At 32.4% G+C, this 22,344-nt stretch overlaps 1 protein-coding gene across 1 annotated transcript in view; it reads left to right on the forward strand.

Moving 5' to 3' along the window:
- LOC108752201 overlaps positions 1 to 22,344 on the forward strand; it is a 129,462-nt gene that overhangs the window by 26,591 nt on the left and 80,527 nt on the right. The window contains exon 3 of the mRNA XM_018492877.1: positions 2,312 to 2,450. Within this exon, the coding sequence (XP_018348379.1) occupies positions 2,312 to 2,450 (139 nt within the window). The remainder of the gene's footprint in view (positions 1 to 2,311; positions 2,451 to 22,344) is intronic.

Genomic DNA, 22,344 nt, shown 5'->3' on the forward strand with positions numbered 1-22,344 from the left:
GTATCATCGGCAACGAGTATTGGCATATCGTAGTGCACGACATTTCCGGTATTGATCGAGTTAGCATTCGACGATCGATACGAACGCTCGATTTCCTAGACGTTGAATGACGGGACAGGAAAGGGGGCTACCTGCGTCGTCGCGCCCGTCTAGTCGCATATCGCGGAGAGCTAATTGGACTACGGATGTACCTAATCGAACCTAATACGAGAGCAACCGAGACCGTGTCTCGGGCTCCGGTAACGGGCCATGAATTATCGATAAGCCGCAAACGTTCCCACGCCTTCCACCCCACTATGACTATCAATGAAGTTGCACGTGGAGAACGGTCGTTGCACATTGTCCGCGAAGACAACGCCACGCTGGCCACCATTCCGATTGCAGGTACACGACTCTTCGAGCACTGGCTTACGTGACAGATAGAGACACGCGGTAGTCTAATTAACTCTGTCAACAACCAGCTGCAAAATGCATTACTATTTGAACAATGGTCGCAGGCAGTCATGTTAACCGTACGCCCGCAGGTTTTGAGAAATGGAAAAGTGTAAGCACTTCGATTCATTTGATTTCTTTAGATATGATTTCACTCTTTACTGACATCCCAATAAATTTGGCTATAAAAAATGTATCTAATATTCTAATATTCTAATAGATATGAATTTTATTTCTGAACTATTAATATTTCTAAAGATAAATTTATGGGTAAATGAGATCCTCCTCTTTATCGCTTGTTGTCACTGATAGTTACGCAGGATTTACAAAGAGACTTATTAGAGGTCTCCCTGCTGTTTTACATTATATGTGGATAATATTATTGGGGTGATTCTCGTTGCTTCAACATATACATATATATTTTTTTTATTATTTAACTCTGTACACCTAAGATTATAATTCACAATGGAGGTGAAAAAATATAACAGAATTTTCCAAAAACTATTAACTTAATCCAAAACTTGATTGTTATCAAAAATCAATTTTTATGGGGAGATATCTGAATTATTTGTGTCGGCATCCATTTTTGCAAAAAGGAGATTGGCTATGAACATAAATAATAGGATCTTTTTTCTCTCAAATCCGGAGTTTTATAAAAAAATTTTTGAAGTATTAAAATTTTATTAAATAATGATTATCTATTGAACTTTAATTTCAATACCATATTTTAAAGATTAAAATCCCTATAGAAAAAACAGTACCATTAAAATTAATGATAAATCGGTCTCAGATAATAATAAATTTCTAAATAAAATAATATTTACAATTTTTTTCGTAAATACAATTTGGAATAAATGTAAAAGAATTATTAATAATATTCACCCAAAAATTTCCTTTTATAGCATAAATAAACTCTGCCGTTTGATTAAAGTCCAGAAGGATCTACTATCAAACATTTCACAGAGAAATGTCGTCTACAAAATTTCATATAAAGACTGTAATGCATCTTATGTAGGTCAAACTGATCGGCAGTTAAGAACACGAATATCAGAATACGTAATCATATTGGGAGGAAAACCTCTATCCCTTCGGTAATAACCGACCAGGTAATAACAGATTAAGATGTATTGCGGACATGAATTTGATTAGGCAGGAGTTAAGATTTTGAAGCCAATATAAAACCGCTATTAGGAATTTGCCACTAATAAAAAATTTGTCTCAAATTATTCAACTATTATGCGCAATATTACACCTGATCTTTTTACGTCATAACTCATATGTAACCATAATTTGTACTTTTTTTTTGTTCTGTAGATAACTCAAAAGTTAGTACAAACACGTACGAATACATGTTGTGCTTCTGAATCTAAGATGAGCAAAAGTATTTTTAAATAACAATTTTGCGTATTGCGCTAACTTCCATATCCCTCTCTCTCTCTCTCTCTCTCTCTCTCTCTCTCGTACGTTTCTTAAATTTGTTAAACTTGAAAGTTCTATATAATTTTTTATCTTAGTTAGTGGCTGAAATAAATTAAATAGCTCTAATTAGATATATAATTTATGAATTTAACAGTGTACAAACTTTACATTGAACTTTTGAAGATGCGTATGTTTCAGTGACTACTGTAATATTCTCGAGATTCGAAAAATTGGATTCCGCGTTATCTTCGGAAATTCCATTACTTCGCCCAATACAATCAAACGTTGATTGTCTCGGGTGTAATATCGGGCGGACGCAAAGTACACGTACACAATTGCGTAGGTAAAGCCCTAACTTCGGGATCCGAGTTCAGATCCGTCGTTACACGACAACATCACGTCCCGAAACAAAACTCCTCCATTAGCAAAGCAAATACCTCGCTATTCTTTCTGTCCACAGACGAAAGCGAATAGCGAGCAGCGATGGTTAAGATTGAAGAACCTCGCCCTGGAGAGCTCCGGTCAATACAAATGCGAAGTCTCCACCGAGGCGCCGTCTTTCGCCACTACTTATCAAACAGCCAATCTAACGGTGATTTGTAAGTATGCATTTCTTTCATAACCCTTTGTGGACCGGAAACTCTGGAATCACATCTTTCATTTTATAAACTACTTTATTCGAATTTGAGGTAAAAAATACAAAATTCAAAATGTTGGATTTAATATGACGGCTATAATTTAAAAAAAAGTTTAACATAAAACTCGGTTTTAAGAAATTTTTAATTAAAAATAACATTAAATTTTCAATTTCGTTTTATTTGAACCTACATAAGCATTTAGTACTGATTTCAAACTAACTTTCAAACTCTAATTATGAATTCTGTGACATTGGATCCTTCATAAAGATTACTATTCTTTTGAAATTCAATATTTTTAGGCTACATTCAAATTCAGAAACACCAAAAACCTAAAACCGAATTTTACTAATCAAATTATTTTTTAAAATTATTTGAAAGTGGCTAAAACAATTACAAAAGATAAATAATAAGAAGCACATACAGCCACAACAATAGATGTAAACAAGTCATGTATTTAAAATTCCAAATAAATAAGTAAACGTTTCGTTCAAGATTTGACCATCATCAGTACATAAAAAGATGACAAAATTGAAAGTCTTAGAAACTAAAACGTAGGTTTACATCTATTGTTGTGGCTGTATGCTTTTTATTATTTATCTTTTGTAAATTATTTTTTTTTAATTTGTATTTTAGAATCCTAAGACTAAAATAGAATTCAGCAACCCTGAAAACTTTTAAAAAGCAAGATCTTCCATAAACTTTATTAGAAAGCTCTGATCTTCAAAGGATTAATTACTGTAATATACCATTAAAAAATTTACGTTTTTTCCATATAAGAAACGTTCCAATTGACACCAACTAAAAGTAATGCATCGTTATATTTCGCACTCAAAACAGTAATGTAAACACATGATTGCAGTTACATAATAGCTATATTGTTGAGTGCAAAATTATAACATTGCTGTTACGTCACTTTTAATTGATATAGACTAGGGCGGAATTAATTTAGATGAAAGCATTTAAAAATTTTGACGAATTTTGTGATCTGGAGACACGGTAGTGGCTCGGCGCTTAAGCATGGCGCGAGACATTGTCGTGCCTCCTTTACGCAAATCGACGAGTAAATGTCATACTTGAGGCAGTTTTATATTCCTGTAATAAGAGTTAGGACAAACTTGACAAAAATACGATCGACCTATTAATTTTCAACTTTTCAGCAACTATTTATGTTAAAATCTGTGGATTAGTATCCACTATAAATTGCGTATAATGTCATCATCAATCGACATCTATCATAAAATGCATTAAAACTTTTGCACCCGCAATAAGTAAATTTCTGTTAGACTTTATTCGACAAAATGCACATGCTTGTAACTTCGATTTCTTTCTATATTTACATTATTTACTCCTCAGTCGGCCATATGGAATTTTGCATCTTCTACCAACCTAGATCTTTGAACTTCCATGTACAATAGATTTTTATATTATTTCAAACTGTATAAATATCTGAAAAAAATCTTGCATACTTGTAAACAGTTACATTTTAATAAGTCTTTACTATCATAGCAATCGGATTGTATTTTATTCACTTTTTACAGATTTAAATTTATATAACAAAATTTACAATCAATATATCGACTATGCCTTTAAAATGTAACTTGACCGGTGGAGGATTAAATATATCCATTATACAAAATTACGTGAATCTTGTAAATTAATTAGAAATAGCTTACAAAGTTACTTTTAATGGATTTGATCCTGTCCTATCTAATTCTTTTATTATAAATCGGTAATCACACACACACGCGCTAATATTCTCCAGTTATAAATATAAAATCCTATACCTGGCATCTCATTAATTCACGATTTGCCAATAGAGACTCCCACTTGCCTGTTTGAGTTACTGCCAACAATATATGCCATTATGGAATATTTATGTATACCTGCGCGCGATAAACTATTTCGCCAGCATGTGTGGTGTGCTGTTTTATTGTAAAATAGTTGTCCACCGGTTTTGCGCCACCGACCGTTCCGCACATCCTCGCGCCATTAATTCGTGTCTTGAATGCTCTTCCACCCAAATATACTTTTTAATTATATACGCATTCGGCCGTTTCGTTGCTCCATGCATATAATGATGTTAAACAACATATGTTCCATTACAATATTTATCGATATTTTGTAATATCTATCAATGCTGTATTATCACAACGTTCGCTAAAAACGTGGGATTTATTTTCTTTCAATAAAAACTTGCTCACAGTGTTTATTATACAATTTTTTTATTTGCGACAAAAAATATAGTCTGCGGATTACGTTAAATATTATTGTACATTTTCGAAGCAATTCGCAACATAATATGTATCCCTGTTATTATTTAATACGCAGTGATTTATATATAAAAGATTAAAAAAAATAAGATTATTTCGTTTTTGTTGTATATTATTTATTACATTTATAAATAATGAAAACAAAAATTTGATGCAATTTATTCAAAAAATATACCACTAATGCATGCATCTTTCGTACGATTTTAATAATTTTGACATTAATAGGCAATTAAGTGATAAAAGCCGTGCATGGCCAGCCGGATATTTTACGATAACACACTTACACTGATTTTGTTCGCGTTTCCACTGCTCCCAGCCGCCATTAAATCTGTATGTTTCAATTAATCGTTTAATTATGTGCATTATAATTCATACGCGAATCACGTAAAATACGCGGCCGCCTGCGCGCTCATCAAGTTTTCCCCTCGCTGAAACGGCATCGGGGGACACTAATTTGCCCGATTCAGCAACTCGAATAAAATTCACCCACAAATAAATCGGCACGATGCTCGATTTTATCAAGGCCAGGGAAGGGAAACGGTATTATCGCCGGTGGCCGTTATCGCACTGCCGAGAATCGATCAACGCCGAAATTTATCTTCGCCAAACACCTCCGTTCGCGGTTCGCGAGATCGATTAAATGGTCGCGCCATACGAACGCGTCCCTTTTTCTTTTTCCACGACAACAGTGAAAGCCGGTTTCAGCACGACAGGTGCCGATGAATAGGCTCCCTCGAAAAAATAACGCGTCCGCAATTCTGGCTATCGCTCGCGGCTTTCGATTCTTGACCGGGCCACGTAAATCACCCGCGAGTGACGAGACATGTCCAGGATAAAGCACTGTATACCTATCGAGCAGACGAAACTGCCATATCATAGATTGGACGGTGAGGTTGTAAATCTGCAAAACAGTGAATGTCCGGGGACGACTTCGGAAATAACTTTGTTCTTCATTTAAACATTGAGTTTCGATGCCGCTTTTGCATTAATTTCAAGTATATATATATATATATATATATATATATATATATACACATTTTATAGAGATATTCTTTTATACTATAATAACTGTAATAAGAATTATATCACACGAAAAGAACCGTTTTATTAAAATTTCTGAAAAAGCTAAGTACAGATCTAAAAATAATTTTATTGGCCTATCGAAATAATATTTTTGAAACAAAGAAGTAATAAAATTAACGACAAATGTCTCAACTAACAGTCCCAAAATTTACATTGATTCAATTCGCTCTGTGATGAATTTATTCGGTCTACCCTAGGATATTCAAGCACGATGAGCAATACTGTAAGAGATTTTGATATTTTAACAACCAGCTGAGCACCCTACATAATTATTTTGATACACAGAAAAAATGATTTTGCTGAATTATCTAAAAATTAGCTAGATCTGAAAATAATTTTGTTGGACATCACAATAATTACGTAGGAAACTCAAGCATGATAAATAATGCTAGAAAAAGTTTCGACATTCTAACAATCAATTAAAACACTCTACACAATTACTTTGATTAATCTAAAATTATTTTTAGGTCTGTATCTAGTTAAATTTTCAGATACTTTCGCAAAGCCGTTTTTCTGATTCAAAAATTCAACCAAGTTACCTACAACTCAAATTAATAAAAAAAAATAATAATAAAAATAATATAATACATAGTTAACGTGCAAAAAACATTTGTACAAGAAAGATTTTAATTAAAAAAAAATTATTTGTAGAAAACATATTAATTATCAATTTATTAATAATAAATACATTCTGCAACGTATTATAGAACTGTTCAGAATGTGGATTCCGATCGAAAATTATATCATAGAAAACACAATCTAAAAACTGAATAATTCTGTTCGGATTCCATTCCGAATAATTCTGAACAGTTCTATAATATGTACTCAGAACGTACTTATTTTTAATAAATTGCTAATTAATGTTTATTTTTTAAATAAGACTTTTCTTATTAAAAAAACCTTCTCTATACGAATATTTTTTGTATCCATTGTATACGTACATTATGCATTTTTTTCCCTCAAGTTGAGTTGTAAGCAACTTATTAAATTTCTGCTTGGAAAGAATAATTTTGCTGAAGTATCTAAAAAATTTAGATTATCCATAGAGACCATGTCTTAATATAAACGAAATAGCTTTGCAAAAATAACCGTGTGTTTGTGAAATAAAAATTAAATTTCTCGACTGTACAAATATTTTTTGTATGCCCAAATATTACAATTTTTTATTTTTGCTTATTTTAAGATAATATATTTTAATTATTACTTTTTAGATAAAATATTTTTTGAAAAAATACAGTCTTTTATTCTTTGTTAATAAATTGCCAATTATATAACATTTACTTTCTAAAAAAGAAAAGATTTTTGTTTAAAAGATATTTCTCCTGTGTGAAAATTTTTTGCACTCACCATAGTTAAATATATGAATTATTATTTGTAATTTTAGAGAAAAGGGAAATACTCGTATGTCATTTGATCTATTTGATAGACATATAGTGTTTTAAACTGAGAGAACGAGATAGAAAAGAATGAGAGAGAAAAAAGAGGAAACGGAAACTAGCCAGAGAGAGGAAAAAGAGGAACGCATAACTGCGAAGAGAACGGGCTGTCCTGTCGACTAGGCGAAATTTGTTTCTGTCCGTGGCGAAGGTGCCACAGGAACTGTTCGTCCCCTTCTTTCCCGGCCGAAAAAAATTTACATCGTTTATCACGATGCATCATCAAAAAAAAAAAAACCGTATTCGTATCTGTCCTGTCGAATATTTTCGCGAGTGCGAGCCTATCTCCGTTTTCGATTCGCTCGAGTCCGAATTTGCTGGCGCAAATATCGAGGTGTTACGATCGGCGCCGATTCAATGCAGATTTTGCATATCCCGTGAATGCATTTGATTGTTTTCTCGCGAGCATCAACGTTGTTTCACGTCATACTCGAAGTGAAATTGATCGAGCCGTCTATCGGCGACGTCTGAATGGAACGAAATAAAATCTTTTTTATGTAAGGCTCGTTTTTGTTTAAGCACGTGATGTGTATCGAGCTGGGTCAAATTTTTTTTTTCGAAACAACTACATCGCGTTACGATGGAAATGGTTACACGAACATGGCCTGTAACGAGAAAAGAGTTTTCGTAAACACGATGGCGGTCCGTCAACACGATCGATACGGGCGGAAAATTACGGAATCGCGACGTTTGCATAAAGTAATTGAAACGGCGCGAGAGTCTGCCGACTGCTTCCGAAATACAATGAAAAAATTCGAGGGAACACCCTCGCAACGCTTTTCGCGTACCATTCTGCGTCGGATTAGTTTTGTGATGAATGAAAGACACATAATTTGTAAATGGCCTTTTGTGTCGGCGCGATGCTTAAAAAAAGCGGTGCACGCAGCAAAAATATTATTCGGAGATGAATTCAGCGAATATTGCACGCAAAGTCTTGCGGGGGAAAATACAGAGAATTACAGGCGCCAGTTGTTTCCTCGCGCAAGAAAATTGTTTTTTTATTAATTCTGAAAAATGCGAGGCGCATCGTCACACAGCTATTAATGGATATTTCATGCTGTTGTTAATACCAAGTACTTGGCAAAATTATTAAAGAAAAGGAAGTCAAGTGCACGCTTTATCTCACTGACAATTTGTGAATAAGAATTTAATATCGCTCGTATGCAAAAGCGTTTGCCTTGGTAAATTTTTACTAAGGCAAACGAGCATAATTTATGCAGTTGCGAAAAAGCGCGACTCTCGTACAGCTCGCTTTATACCCTTTGGGGCCGCTGATATTTCTCATAATGAAGAGTACATATAACCGTGCGTATTTGAACAACATATGAAAAGGGAGCATCCAGAAAAAATGTATGAAATGGTTGCAAAATGCATATATCCTCGTGAACACGAACAGCTTAATGAAGCGTCTTTCTGTCTAGTTTACTAGCTATTCTCCACATTTCTACATAAAAAGTCATCTGAATGAAAAGACATTACGAGCAAATGCTTTTTTCACACTGTTAAATATGAGCAACGAGCAGCTACTTGCACTTTGTTGCTACAACAGTATTAATTAATTATATGAATGGATTTTTTAAATATAACACATATCAACCCGCACACATATCAAAATAATTACCTAATTTTTTTTAAATCATTTAGAATGTTTCTATATATTATATTATATTCCAGTTGAAATCACCATTATCAACATATTATTAACAACGTATTATTGATTGTTTTCCGATTTATTAGTATTTATATTTATGAATGTTATATACTGTTAAAAAAAAATAGAGGTCATTAAAAGCAGCTAAAAAGAAACAAATTCAAAGTTACGTATCTTTGCAAAAAATTACCGCAGAGCGACATTTAAAAAGCATTTTAAAGATAAAATGTTATATTTTGCGACAAAATTGAAGAAATTTATAGAAAACATTTTATTCTATCCGTACATGCCATCAAAGTTGAAGTTTATTCTTCAATTTTTTAAGATTTACTTTGTATTAATATTTATGGTGAAAACATTGCAGAGACATGGAATGTTAAGAATTCAAAAAATAAGGTTTCAACGTTTAAAACATTTTTTCAAATATCGCTCTACGATAATTTTCGCAAAAATAAGATATTTAATAAAGATATTTAAAAGTTCGTAATGAATAATATTAAAAAAGAAAGAATGTTAAGCAATATCCATACAGAACAATATTTTACAACAATTTACATTTTATGATTGGGATGCGAAAATAAGGAAAATTAAGATGGCTGAAAAATCAAACTGAAACAAGTTATTTCTTTACCCGAGATATATTAAACTTTAAATTAGTTAAAATTATGCCAACGTTCCGTTGCATTTATCCAATTTTAATACAATTAATTCCTTCAATTTCATATGCATGTAATGCATATGAAATGTGCAATGCATGTAACACAATTTTCATCGCGTATACCACCAGGCGCTATCTTGTCCATGTAATTTCAAATCTCGTTAAGATATTACGAAAGTGTATCATAGATGCAGAAACAGAAACATCTATACATAATTCGGAGAGCACGCCCAAACTAGGTGGCGTTTTCTCTCGAGAAGATACAAACTTTTGGATTATACATGAGACGTCGCCAAGGATTCGGTCTACTCTCGATCGTTCGTTCTCCGTGACATCCTGCCAAGTCTTTCGCGTTCTTTCGACAACTAAATCGAACGTTGAAAGCAAGTAAGTCGTATAATATCGGAACTTCTTTCATTTGATTCTTAAAACCGTTAAATTCATTTATTAATATCAGAATATACTGTCAATAGTGACATTTTTCTGATAACTGTAATTTTTAATCCAAATATTTATAATATATATCCCAATGTACTTTGCAACTCTTATACGGTTTTGCTAAAATATCTAAAAATTGAGTTAAATACAGATCTAAAAATAATTTTGGATCATCAAAATAATTATGCAAAACGCTTAAGAGTTAATGACAATGCTGCAAAAAGTTTTAATATTCTAGCAAGCAGTTTGAGTGATTTAGTAATAATAAATAATTATTATTTTAATAGAAAATCAATTATTTTAAGCTCTAGTTAAATTTTTAGATATTTCAACAAAACATTTCTGAGCTTTGTAGAAAGGAATACTTCTTTTATGTCAAAATAATGTTTAATAATTTCTGATATCTCTCATAAGATTTTATCTTTAATATAAGAAGTTGATTCAGTATAAATTATTGTCGTAAACTCCGTTGTTCAGAAAGACAATTAATAGTAAATTATTATCGTGTGCTTATTGATTATCGGTGGCACCTAATTAGCAATATTCCAGCAGCATGTACAGTAATAATGTCAGCCACGCACAATACAGTCGATCGATAACTTGCAGACAATGCCGGAAGTAGATCATTTTCGTTATAAATAGAACAATTTCCCATTACGCCGCAATTCAATAGATCAAGCCATTCTGATATTATACGATTATAATTATGTGTGCATTAATATTTCTTCATTAACTTTTTTGTTCTTCATATAAAATCCTAATTATCATAATGAATTGAAAGATACGATATATGTTAAGAGAGAGATAAACTAAAACATAATAATCCATCTTCCCTCTTTAATCCTTTTAACTATTTCTCTTTTAATTTTTTTACTTTCTATCATTCAAATATCTTTTTACTAAATTAAACTAGTCGGACTTTCAGATATTTTCTTAAGCAATACTTAGATAAACAAATCTTCACTAAAAAAAACATAGTAATATAACCAAGCCTAGATGATAGTTATAATATAATCAAAACTAACTAAACACTAATTTTACTTTTGTAAATCTTATACTTTTCTAATTATTACCAAACAATTGGTTATATGTAATAATATTTACTAAATATTACATCATACACTAAACAAAATACATCTGGCTATTGCCAGACTTTTTTCAATGTCGGTTAAATACATAATTGGATTGTCTTTGTAATAATGTATGTAACATTATTACGATGAGTGAGAGAGAGAACAGAAAATAGAGAGGATGAGAAGTAGGAAAGTTAGTGAATGAAACGAGGGAAGAAAGAAAGAAACATTAATCGAGCTCGAGTCACGTTCCATAAAGACCACCTACAATCAGACTAGCGGAAATTGACATCCGTCAGAAAGCGGAATAGCCTAATTATTGACCTTCAATGATATAAAGGCATAGGGGCCCTGGATTCACAAATACAACATTCCTATCTGAATTCTGTATGTACCTCATAAACGGTGTTCGATTTAGATATATACAAGGAACGTGGTTTGATTGTAACGAGCTTCGGCAGCATTAGTTTTCGTTATCCTTATTTGGAACGTTTTCTCTCAATCTCTCTAGTAAAAATTATACGTATTATACAAAATAGTAATTAAAAATATGTAATCCCATTAGTGTGAGAGATGTGGATATAACTTATACCTGAATTGTAATTAAATTTATTTAATGATTGCTTCTGAAATAAAGAACACTGAGGAGATATTCTATAATTATATTATCACATATATCTCGGATAACTGTATAAATAATATTTGTCATTAAACAAGAAATCCTCTTATATTTTAATTTGATGCGATATTGAATCCTAATTATATAGTTGTATTTAAAACATTACACCCTTAATTATCACACTAGATTTCAACTGATAATGAAATTCGCGGCCAAAACGATCGATGTTTCTAAAACTCCAGACACAATGCAAAGGAATAGCAATAGCGATAGAAATAACATGGTTTCAACCTATCAAAAACTGAATATTCCAGTGTATCTGATTTTTGACAGATTGAAATCGTGTTATTTCTATCGCTACTCCTTCGCATTGTGTCTGAAGCTTTACAGTAGACTAACGACGAACGTTCGGAGAAACAGCGTCCACTAGTTTTTATTCCACGCGACGCCCGACGTTACATCTTTGCGTAACAAACCGGTGATTTTAACGGAAGATTTAACGGAAAATGCAGGGTGAAAGTACCGATGTGCGCTGAACTCAGGCGTTGAGTATAATTCTGGTGAAGTGCATAATTGGCATGCAACAAACGCGGGCGTTACGTACCGCGACGAGCAGCTCGTTGCGCTCGCGAATTGATTACGGACACTCGATTGGTGGAGGATGTACCCTAATGAAAACCAGCCTCGATCAAAAAGGCGGGTGCGGAGGGACGATTGGGGAAAATGGAGAATGACCCGTATTCGTGTGCACGCGGATTGATCATTTGTGGCCGATGCGTGATTGCTTAATTAAAGCCGATAGCACTTCCGCGTGTACAATACTACGCGCGATTTCGTTTCGATAAATGCCAATTTAACCCTCTCCATAATTCGTACCGACTGCCCATCGTCGAAAAAAAAAGGTTATTTGTAGCGTGACGGAGCGACAAGTGAATCACTATATGTATATGCCAATAAAAATTGGCTAACTATCGCTTTCGGATTAAAAGATTAACATTACACGTCGATCTTGCGTTTTCACATTGCAAAGTATTTACAATGATTGTTTGCCGTACTTCTTCAACTTGTTACACATAACAATATAATTAATGAAAGCGTAATATTCGTTAAGGGCTTTTGATCATATATTCACAAATATGTGCAACCAATTACATAATTACTCTTTTTTACATCATACAGAGTAGGACATAAAATATATCATATTATTTGTTTTATATAACAACACGTTTATTTTTAACAAAACTATTACAAATCTAGTACAAAATTAATCCTCCGCCGGCAACTTGGAATTTTAATTCCTCCATCAGTAACAGGAATCATTGAGAAACGCTTTCAACAAGGAGTTTCTATCATCACAGAAGTCGGACTGTATCTTATTTATTTTTTACAGATTTAAATCGGAGTAAGAATATTCAAAAAACGTGATATCGCTGCAAAAATTCATAACTTTTAATATTAGTAAATAAAAAATCCTTTTAATCTAAAATATTTGAGAGTATGTCCTTCCAAAAAAATAGTATAATAATGTTGTTTTAAAAAAGTTTGAACATTTCACAATAAAGATTTTTACAAATAAAAAAATTTTTTCTAAAAAAAAAATAAAATTATTTTTACAGCGGATTAATTAATACATTTAGTTCAAATAAATCAAAATGAGTACAAAATAATATCAAATTAAAATATTATATGTCACAGCCTGTAAAATAATGTGTACAGTGCTCCTCGCTATCGATTTGTCACATAAAGTGACGTCTATAATTTTATAACTTAAGCTTTAAGCCATAAGAAATTGACCTTTCATAATCGAATATGAGAATAATCGACTATAATTGGTCCATTTTTACAGCTCTTAAGATTTAAAGCTTAAATTTTACTCCTTAAACTCTCATTGTAGACTATTTAAGGCACAGCAATAAATTTTTCCATTTGACAAATGACAAATTAAATACCTTTTACGTTTCTCTTATTTATCAAGTCTTTCTGAAGAAGTTTCTTCTACGATTTTGAATATTTTGTAAATTATATATTTGACACATCTCCGTAAATATGATTTTGCAATGAAAAAATTATATAAAATATCAAAAAACCTATTTCAAATGTAATATCTTTATATATATGGAAAATAGCTTTATATATATTATACATGTCAAAAATATATAAACATGGAAAAGACTAAATTTTTTATTTGTACAAAATACGCAGTCTGCAATTGAGGTCGCTGAGAACACACGACTCTATTCTATCCTTGTAATGAAACAAACATCTAGCGTTCTTGTACACATACAATGTCAACATCATGTTTAAAAAAAGGAAAAGAAAGAGAGAGAGAGAGAGAGAGAGAGAGCGAGAGAGAGAGAAAGAGAGAGATCGAATCCCGTTATCTATCCATACTCTTAAAATTCACAAAAGTTCTAATGCCTTTAAAGATCCCAGTGTTGCCGGTGAAGAATTAATTACCAAAATTTGTAAAATTGTCTCTAATGAATGACATTCAATATGTTTAGCCTCATATCTCGGAGATGCACCGTTGATCACTTTTCGATACAGATCTTCAGATAAACGACATAACTGCATGGTATGGTTATCTAGATAATTATCTAGATAAACAGATTGCTTCATCTTCTCTTTATCTAAATTATTAGAACATGCATTATCTCTATTTTTAACTTAGACAAAAACGTTATATACCAATTCATCTTGATCTTATTTAAGATATGTTTATGTGTAATTTATCTTATCCTACTCTAGATAATTTTTAGTCACTTAAGCGCAATACCACAAATTAAAGTGTTGCGTTTCCATTTCTGTTCAGTTCCGATTTATAATACCACATCTAAAAGTTTTGATGAAATATAGAATTTGCTCGTACACAATTTAAAAATCAATATTTCACTCTAGTATATACTTGTAATGAGATAATTAAACAACGTTTTACACGTATGTGTATATGATATTATATTATAATACAAGATGTTTCGCCACGTAACATTTTTAAAAAATTGTAACGATAATGCCAGCAATGCAAATAATAATCATAAAACTAATGAAAATAGCAATTATTATAACAATTTTTAATAAAAACGAGGTGATAGAGAAGAGAAGCGCGAGCAAATATTCATACTATCTAAAAGCAGAACGGAAAAGAAAAAAATCTCCGGTTAATCTGCACTGCCTGTTTAGCCGGATGTTCTCCGTTATAAGCCAACTATTATTTCGTAATGATTTCAAATTGGTTAACTTGTACGGCTTGTATTCATTCCCTTTTCTTGTTTGAACACAACACTGCTCAAACAGGCATCGTCATTCTCGCGCATATACATGCTTTCTCTTCGCACTTCTACTATCGTCGACCGAATGTTAATTGCGAAGCAACTTCCGACGGACCTTATTAAACCCGTACCATCGCTAGACCATGTGGAAACCATGGCACAAAATCTACGGGTTCATATACCTAATTAAGCGCGCCCGGACGCGTATTATGCACAATAAGCGCCGAATTCTAAAGTGGCGGAAACACGACTATCGAAAACTGGAAATAACAAACTGGTAAAAAGAAATCCATTTACCAGAAAGCTGACGGTTCTAATTATAAGTTGAGTCCTAATTATAAATGAAGTTCTGTTATTGCTCATATAATCTTTCTGCATATCTTTCTTATATATACAAATATTTTAATTATGTAATAAAATTAATTATTACAAAAATATTATCTACAATTTTAGAAATGTGTAAATATGTATGTGTACATACATTTATAAAATTATAGATAATAAATTTTTGTAATATTTAATCTTATTAACTAAAATATTTGTATGTACGTAGAAGAATTATAAAGTAAAATCGATACATTGGTTAATCCCTTTCTCTCTGTTTAGTTCAGTATTGATCTTTTTTCTTAAAATTCATCACAATCAATTTTTTATGATTTTTTTATTATCATAAATACTATCACTGTTACTAAATTATTGGAATATTGTTACACAATAAAAAAATTGTATTGAATTAAAACCTTGTTAAAATTTTATGTTGAATTTATAACTTACCCGAGTATTAATTTAACATTATATGAATATATTATTTGAATATTTTGTGTTAAATTAATTTAACATTTCTTATGGATTTTTTCTGCAATAAGTCATTATCTAAACTTTCATAAGAAATTGACCAATATTCGAATGTGAGAAGAATATTTTATGATTGATCAATTTCTTATAGCTTAAAACTTAAAGCTTAGATAATAGCTTATTATAAAAAATTATTAGTATTAACATAATACAATTTATAAGTAGATGAGTATTTAATATAAAAATAATTTAGTATTTAATGTAAAAATAATGTAGTTTTAAAACAAAAATTCTAAGATAAATGAATAAAAGTTAACATATTCATTTAATATATTCATTTATTAATTTCTTTGAAGAAATATGCTTTCATAATTTGCTTCTAAGTTATGTCTAAATATTATATTTTTTTACTGATTTTTCAGCTAACATTTGTATCACTTTGTAACATATTCATCTCGTATTAAATTTAACACAAATTTTCCATATGTCATGTGTTATACATCATGTCGAGCACACCTCTCTCAATGCAAACGCTCGCCTTGCTCGCCTCGTTACGGCGCGGCAGATCGAAATTTTATAAGTAAACCCACCAATAAGTTCGCCCAAGAACTCGCGTAAAACCGTCTGTGCTGGCTTATGCACATACACATGACTAACAATGAATGTTCTCCGTGAAGAAAGAAAAGGAAAAATGCGGCAGGAGCACGTACCGCGAGTGTGCATACCGAGCCGTAGAATTCACCATTTACCTGCGTGCGATGCTGTAGACGGCTTCCGGGCTTTTCGCGGAGCACGTTAGGAAGCACGTAGGAACTCCGGGTCGGGCGGATTTATTTAACGAGAGTATAAATGCGGATACGCTACAACGCCGCGTTCTTTCGCCGCGTTTATCCACCGCGTATCACCGCGATAAATTAGACCGGTGTGCACCATTAATTAGCTTTACGCTCCGGAAAATATTCCCCGGGCTGTGCCTTCTCGCTGTCTCAAGTGGCCCCGTACTTCCTCTTCCGGCGGGGAGAATATTTAAATCCCCGTGATAAACAGGAATTGTACGCGATACGCAGAGATTAAGAACTGAATTAATTCAGCGAAAGTCGTGCACCAGTTGGCTATGGAGTTACACTGGCTCCGTTTAGCGACGCAATAAGTGAACGATATTGTTACCAAAAGTACACGCTACGGCAAACACTGTACATGCATTAAACGCAATAACGAAAATGAATTATACGATAATGTAATGAGATTCTAACAGTGTTCAGCTTTTGCGAGCGGATTCGTATAACTTAATAATAATCGATGTGTAATATTGATTCGTAGAATGAAAGCGTAACGAGCAGTCGTTACATCATTATCAGATAAGAGCAGTTAATTATATTATACCGATATTAGATTTATGCAACTTGTAATTATCCCCAGACTTATATCATTAAGTGATCGAGTCAGAGTTATATTAAGATGGATAATACAGACATTCGAAACAACAATTAAACTACTCGCACACTTCAAAGAACATTGTGAAATTACAGATTATTCTCTCAAAGTCTTGTCAAAAGATATATGCAATAAACAAGAAAAAAAAGAGATAAGAAAGAAAAAGATAGAGAGAGAGAGAGAGAGAGAGGAAGAGAGTTATTATCTAATTTTATATTTTATATTTTTCTATTACATAAGTATTCTATTCTATTAAATATATTTTTTTATATACATATAGCTAATTGCAGTCTTTTTAATATTTAAAATACCACGATAAAAGGAAATAAAATTAATTAATCCTAACAATACTGAAATAATTTAATTTCTATATTTTATTTTATATTTTATGTCATTAAATGCGTTAAACAATTACATCTTCATTGATGCATAAAGCTCAATTTTCTCAGTATTTTTTAAACCATTGGAACTTTCATAAAAAAAAGTCTAATAAAGTAATTATTATATTTTTTCAATAAAGTTATTTTTTTAATAATATATAAGATAATAAAATATTTTTGCTTAATAATAAACAAGCAGAACTATTTTAATAATGAGGAAGTCGCCTGTTTTCTTCTCTCACTAATGATATCTAAGTAATTAATCAGAATTAGCTCCAATCGATTGAACTTTTGCATGCAGTATCTTGGCGGCATTTCAAAAAGGCGCAACCATAAACAAGTTGCAAGAGATAAACGACGCTAGATGGGAATTACGAAAAGCTATGTGAAAAGCCCTTATCGATGCATCCTGACCGGCAGATTCTGTCAGAGCATCCTAGTGGCTTTGAGCGATGAGTAAAAAAAAAAGTAAATGAGTCTAGCCCGAGTTCTTTCTTCGTGAGATCATCCAGACGGCAGTAACGTGAAACGTGGATGGCGGAAAGAAATTTAGATGGCAGACAAGGAGCCGAAGAACGATCGCTGGCGTTCAGAAGCAAGTCTGTTAGATCGCTTACCTCTGATAATGATGTGACAGAATTTTCAGTCAGTATTTCGATGCCAATATAATGATAATCTTGCATTACTTAAGACACTCAATCTGAAAAAGAAAAATACGAATAAAAATTAGAAGTAACAGTATTTATTTTTACAAATTACTTTTTTTATTGCCATCTTCTTGTTTTTGCTAATTATCATTTACAAATAATTAAAATCTTAATTATACACAAAATTTTAGATAATCAACCAATCACTGATTTTCATAATTCTAATTAATTTTAAAAAACAGCTCTTCAGTGTGTTAATAACTTTTTTCTGTATTTTAAAATGTAGCATTTCTTAATTCCCATCTCACATATGTGTATTATGATAAGAATGTATATTTTAAAGAGGCATCTGCGCAATGCAGAAAATGCCTTTATGTCGCACACCGTTACTCAATTTCTCAAGCATTTCCAAAGTCCGGAGCACACCATATAAAAGAAACGTGTAAATGTGTTGTACCTATATTGGACTATCACGCTACTACACAGCTAATCAGCTGATCATCTAATTAATAGCAGTCATCTGTCACATGCTTCGCGACATATCGAACAAAATATGTTCGAACAAAATATGTGAAGCTATTGATTTAAATCGAGATCGCGGCTCAATATAATTATCAATATCTTTGCGCAATATTTACCTCAAAAATATATATATAATCTGCCGATTATTTTCGGACTTCCAATCAAACTAAAATAATCTTACAAATTAAATTTTATTGTTGATTTGATGTTTCCAGCATTTTAAATTGTGAAGAACTCGTGACGAAAAATATTACCTCAAATGGAATTCAAACCCAAATCTCCCGAATTCCGTGAGAGCATTCTTCCAATTCGATCAATGATGCATGTGATCATATTTGTCGTACAGAGACAGTACGTACAGAAAAGCAGCTTGTGTAAACAATATTAAGTTTAAAAGAGGACCATATATTACACATATATCGGCTAAGTAAGAGAAATCATCCAGTTGTGATCAAAGTTCGATAGTTGAAATAACATTTCTCTCTATATATCAAATTATTTGATCCGCTTGAAAGTTGAAACTAATACTGGTATAAAAAGCACATATTTATCTATCTCATACAATTGACTTGATATCATAAGATATTAATTACGAAAATTGATTTCATTCTGAAAATCATCATCTCTTATGTAGAAATCATCAATAAACTCAAATTATGATCAAGTCAGAGAAATCATAGCAAATTATAACAAAAATAACGCATTTTACGGCATAATGTCGAAGTACTAATTTATTTTCTTTTTTTATTAAAAAATAAAGGAAAGTTTTATTTTTCTCGCAGACTGAAAATTAAAATAGATCATAAGTTAATTTAATGAACTTTCGAGCTGATTTCAGTTGATTTCTGCGACAAAAATTTGAGTTTAAAAGTCTAATCCCTCTTCCAAGAAAACTCAAGAGGGAGACATTTTAGGAATAAAAGTAAAGTGTACACAGAAGACTCTCAAGACAAAATTACAAACGCGAAGAGAATAGAAAGACGGAAGAGAAAGAAAAATAGGAAAAAAAACAAGAAAGCATCCGTCAAATACAGCGCATGGCGACAAAGAGAACGCATCAGAACGATAAAAGAAGAAAAGACGTGCGGTAGTGAAGTAATAGCGGGATGGTTCAGGATCGAAGAAATGAGGATGGTATGAAAAAGGTGTGAAAAACGAAAGAAGAGGGTAAGAGAGACAGAGAGAGAAAGACGGATAGATAAAGGGAGACGTTAGGCCGCGTAAGGATGGCCAAAAGGATTTGGCGTGCTGCCAGAACCGGTCAATCGACAGTAGATAACCTCCAAACTCATCCTGTGCGACGAGAATTCTGCGAGTAAAAAGCTTACGCCGCGGAAGAAAAGAGAATGAGAGAGAGCAGAGGGGGGGAAAGAAGAGAAGGGAAGCGATATCAAAGGGAAGCCAGCTCGCAAGTCATGCTGAGCTTCAATCTCGATACGTCTCAAACTGACTCCTGGACGGTTGCATTAAAATCTGGCAAGGAGCAATGGTCAGATTTTACAACGATTTTGTGAAGTTTTACTTTCGAAATTTATACGACTAACGATTTTATATGCAACGTTGTCATCGTAATCGAATTCCATAAAGAAAGAATCTAAGTAGCAAAAATAAAAGATTGAGAAACGGAATTTAAAAGAACTAAATTCACGAAGGAGGTCAATTTCTTAAAAGTTTATATCCCATGAATGAATTTCCGGACTAAAAACAATAATTGATTCTTTAAAAACTAAAAAATTTTATGTATCGCAGATAAATATATTTACTGCAAAATAATATAATACTATAAAATAATTCCAGCAACGAAAATGTTGCAAAACTTGCAAAATCTGCAAGATTAATATGAAACCTAAAATGTGTCAAATTAAACTCCCTCATGACATTCATTCCACGAAAGCATATTCCTTTGCTACCTTAATATAATACCAGTGCGAATTTTCGACGAAGATAGAGAGAAGGCCTTTTGAAGTAGTAAAGATGTCGAACATAGTCAAAGATTGAATTTTCGACCGGGACCACACACAAGAAGGATATTCCCCTTGGAGCTTCAGTACGTCAGATAAGTAAGTGGATAAATTTCTTCCAAGGCGAAAGCAAGACCGACGAAAGAAAAGTTCGACAAGATAGAGCCCGAGGAAGCCGGTATAACCAACTGTAGAAACGAAGACGTAAGATTACAATTTGCACCCCATTAACTCTTTGATCTCCACTGAGTTTTTGAGACAGTTTTCCGTTTTTATGTTGTTACCCAATATATAAACAATGATAAAGACACCCCATAACACATACAGAAAAATTGTCGTTAAACTTAATATATTTTGCGTATCCCAAACGGCCAATTCAAATTTTTGTGTTAATTTAACACAAAATACATTCAGATTAATATTATATAAGAAAGTAGCATATAAAATATGACACATAAAATATTGAGCATATAAAATATTGTAAGCAAATTGTGAAAGAATATTTTCCATTAAAATTAACATTTATAATATGTTAACACATTAATATCATTTATCTTAAAATTTACGTTTTAAAATATATTATTTTTATGTTATTAGTTTACTTATAAATTGAATTAACACGAAAAATGTTACATATTAATTTAACACAAAATTCTTAAATAACACTATTATATTAACACAATTACATTAAATTAACACTCGAGTGTATTAAAAATTCAATACAAAAATTTTAATAAGAACCGATTTTAGCATAAATACAAATGTTTTCTACTGTGTGTAGGACAACATCACGTATAAATTAAATATTCTATAATATAAAAAGAATTAATTTATATTACATCACGTAAATTTAACGTGAAACGTATGCTGAAAGATCTGATCGATAATAAATGGTCGCGAAGACTTAGAAATTATGAGATGCTTGTTATTCATGCTGAGTGAGAAAATTTTCACCGCACGACGAAGAAAGAGGACCTGTTCGCTGATGCAAGACGTCATAAGAAAAAAAAAAAAATGCAAAGTGTAATCTAGCGTAGCTGAGGCGAGAACAGAGGGAAGGATGTAAAAAAAGAGGAAAGCATACGAGTTTTGAATCGCTTCGACGATCGATGGTAGAAGCTCTTGAATCTGAAATGTCCGAAACGTTGGAACATAAGATCGAAAAGAGAGCGCACAGTCAGAGATCGAACCTTCGAACCCTCTCTAGAGTGACGGCAAACGGAGAAATAAAAAAAAGAGAGAGAGACCATGGAAGTGATAGAGGAAAAAAAGGGAAAAAAAGGAAAAGACGGTTGGGAATCCGAGAATTACGAGGACACGACCGATATCGGAGTGGATAAATTCCCGACAAAAGAGCCACCGCCATTAAGGTATGAGTAAAAGGATGTGGAGATGTAAAAAGGCGTTCGAGATAAGGGGGAAGATGAGGCTGAGAGTAAAGGGTGCGGGCTGATATGAGCTCGGGACGAAGGAGAAAGATGAGAACGATGAAATCTGGTATACGTTCTCCCGTCTCTGCTTACTAATACAGCGCGGCCATATGCCGCGTAATATCGCGATTTCTATGATAACGATACCTAAACTCTCTCTCTCTCTCTCTCTCTCTCTCTCTCTCTCTC

Source organism: Trachymyrmex septentrionalis, unplaced genomic scaffold, assembly GCF_001594115.1.
Source record: "Trachymyrmex septentrionalis isolate Tsep2-gDNA-1 unplaced genomic scaffold, Tsep1.0 scaffold6, whole genome shotgun sequence".
Lineage (NCBI taxonomy): Eukaryota > Metazoa > Arthropoda > Insecta > Hymenoptera > Formicidae > Trachymyrmex > Trachymyrmex septentrionalis.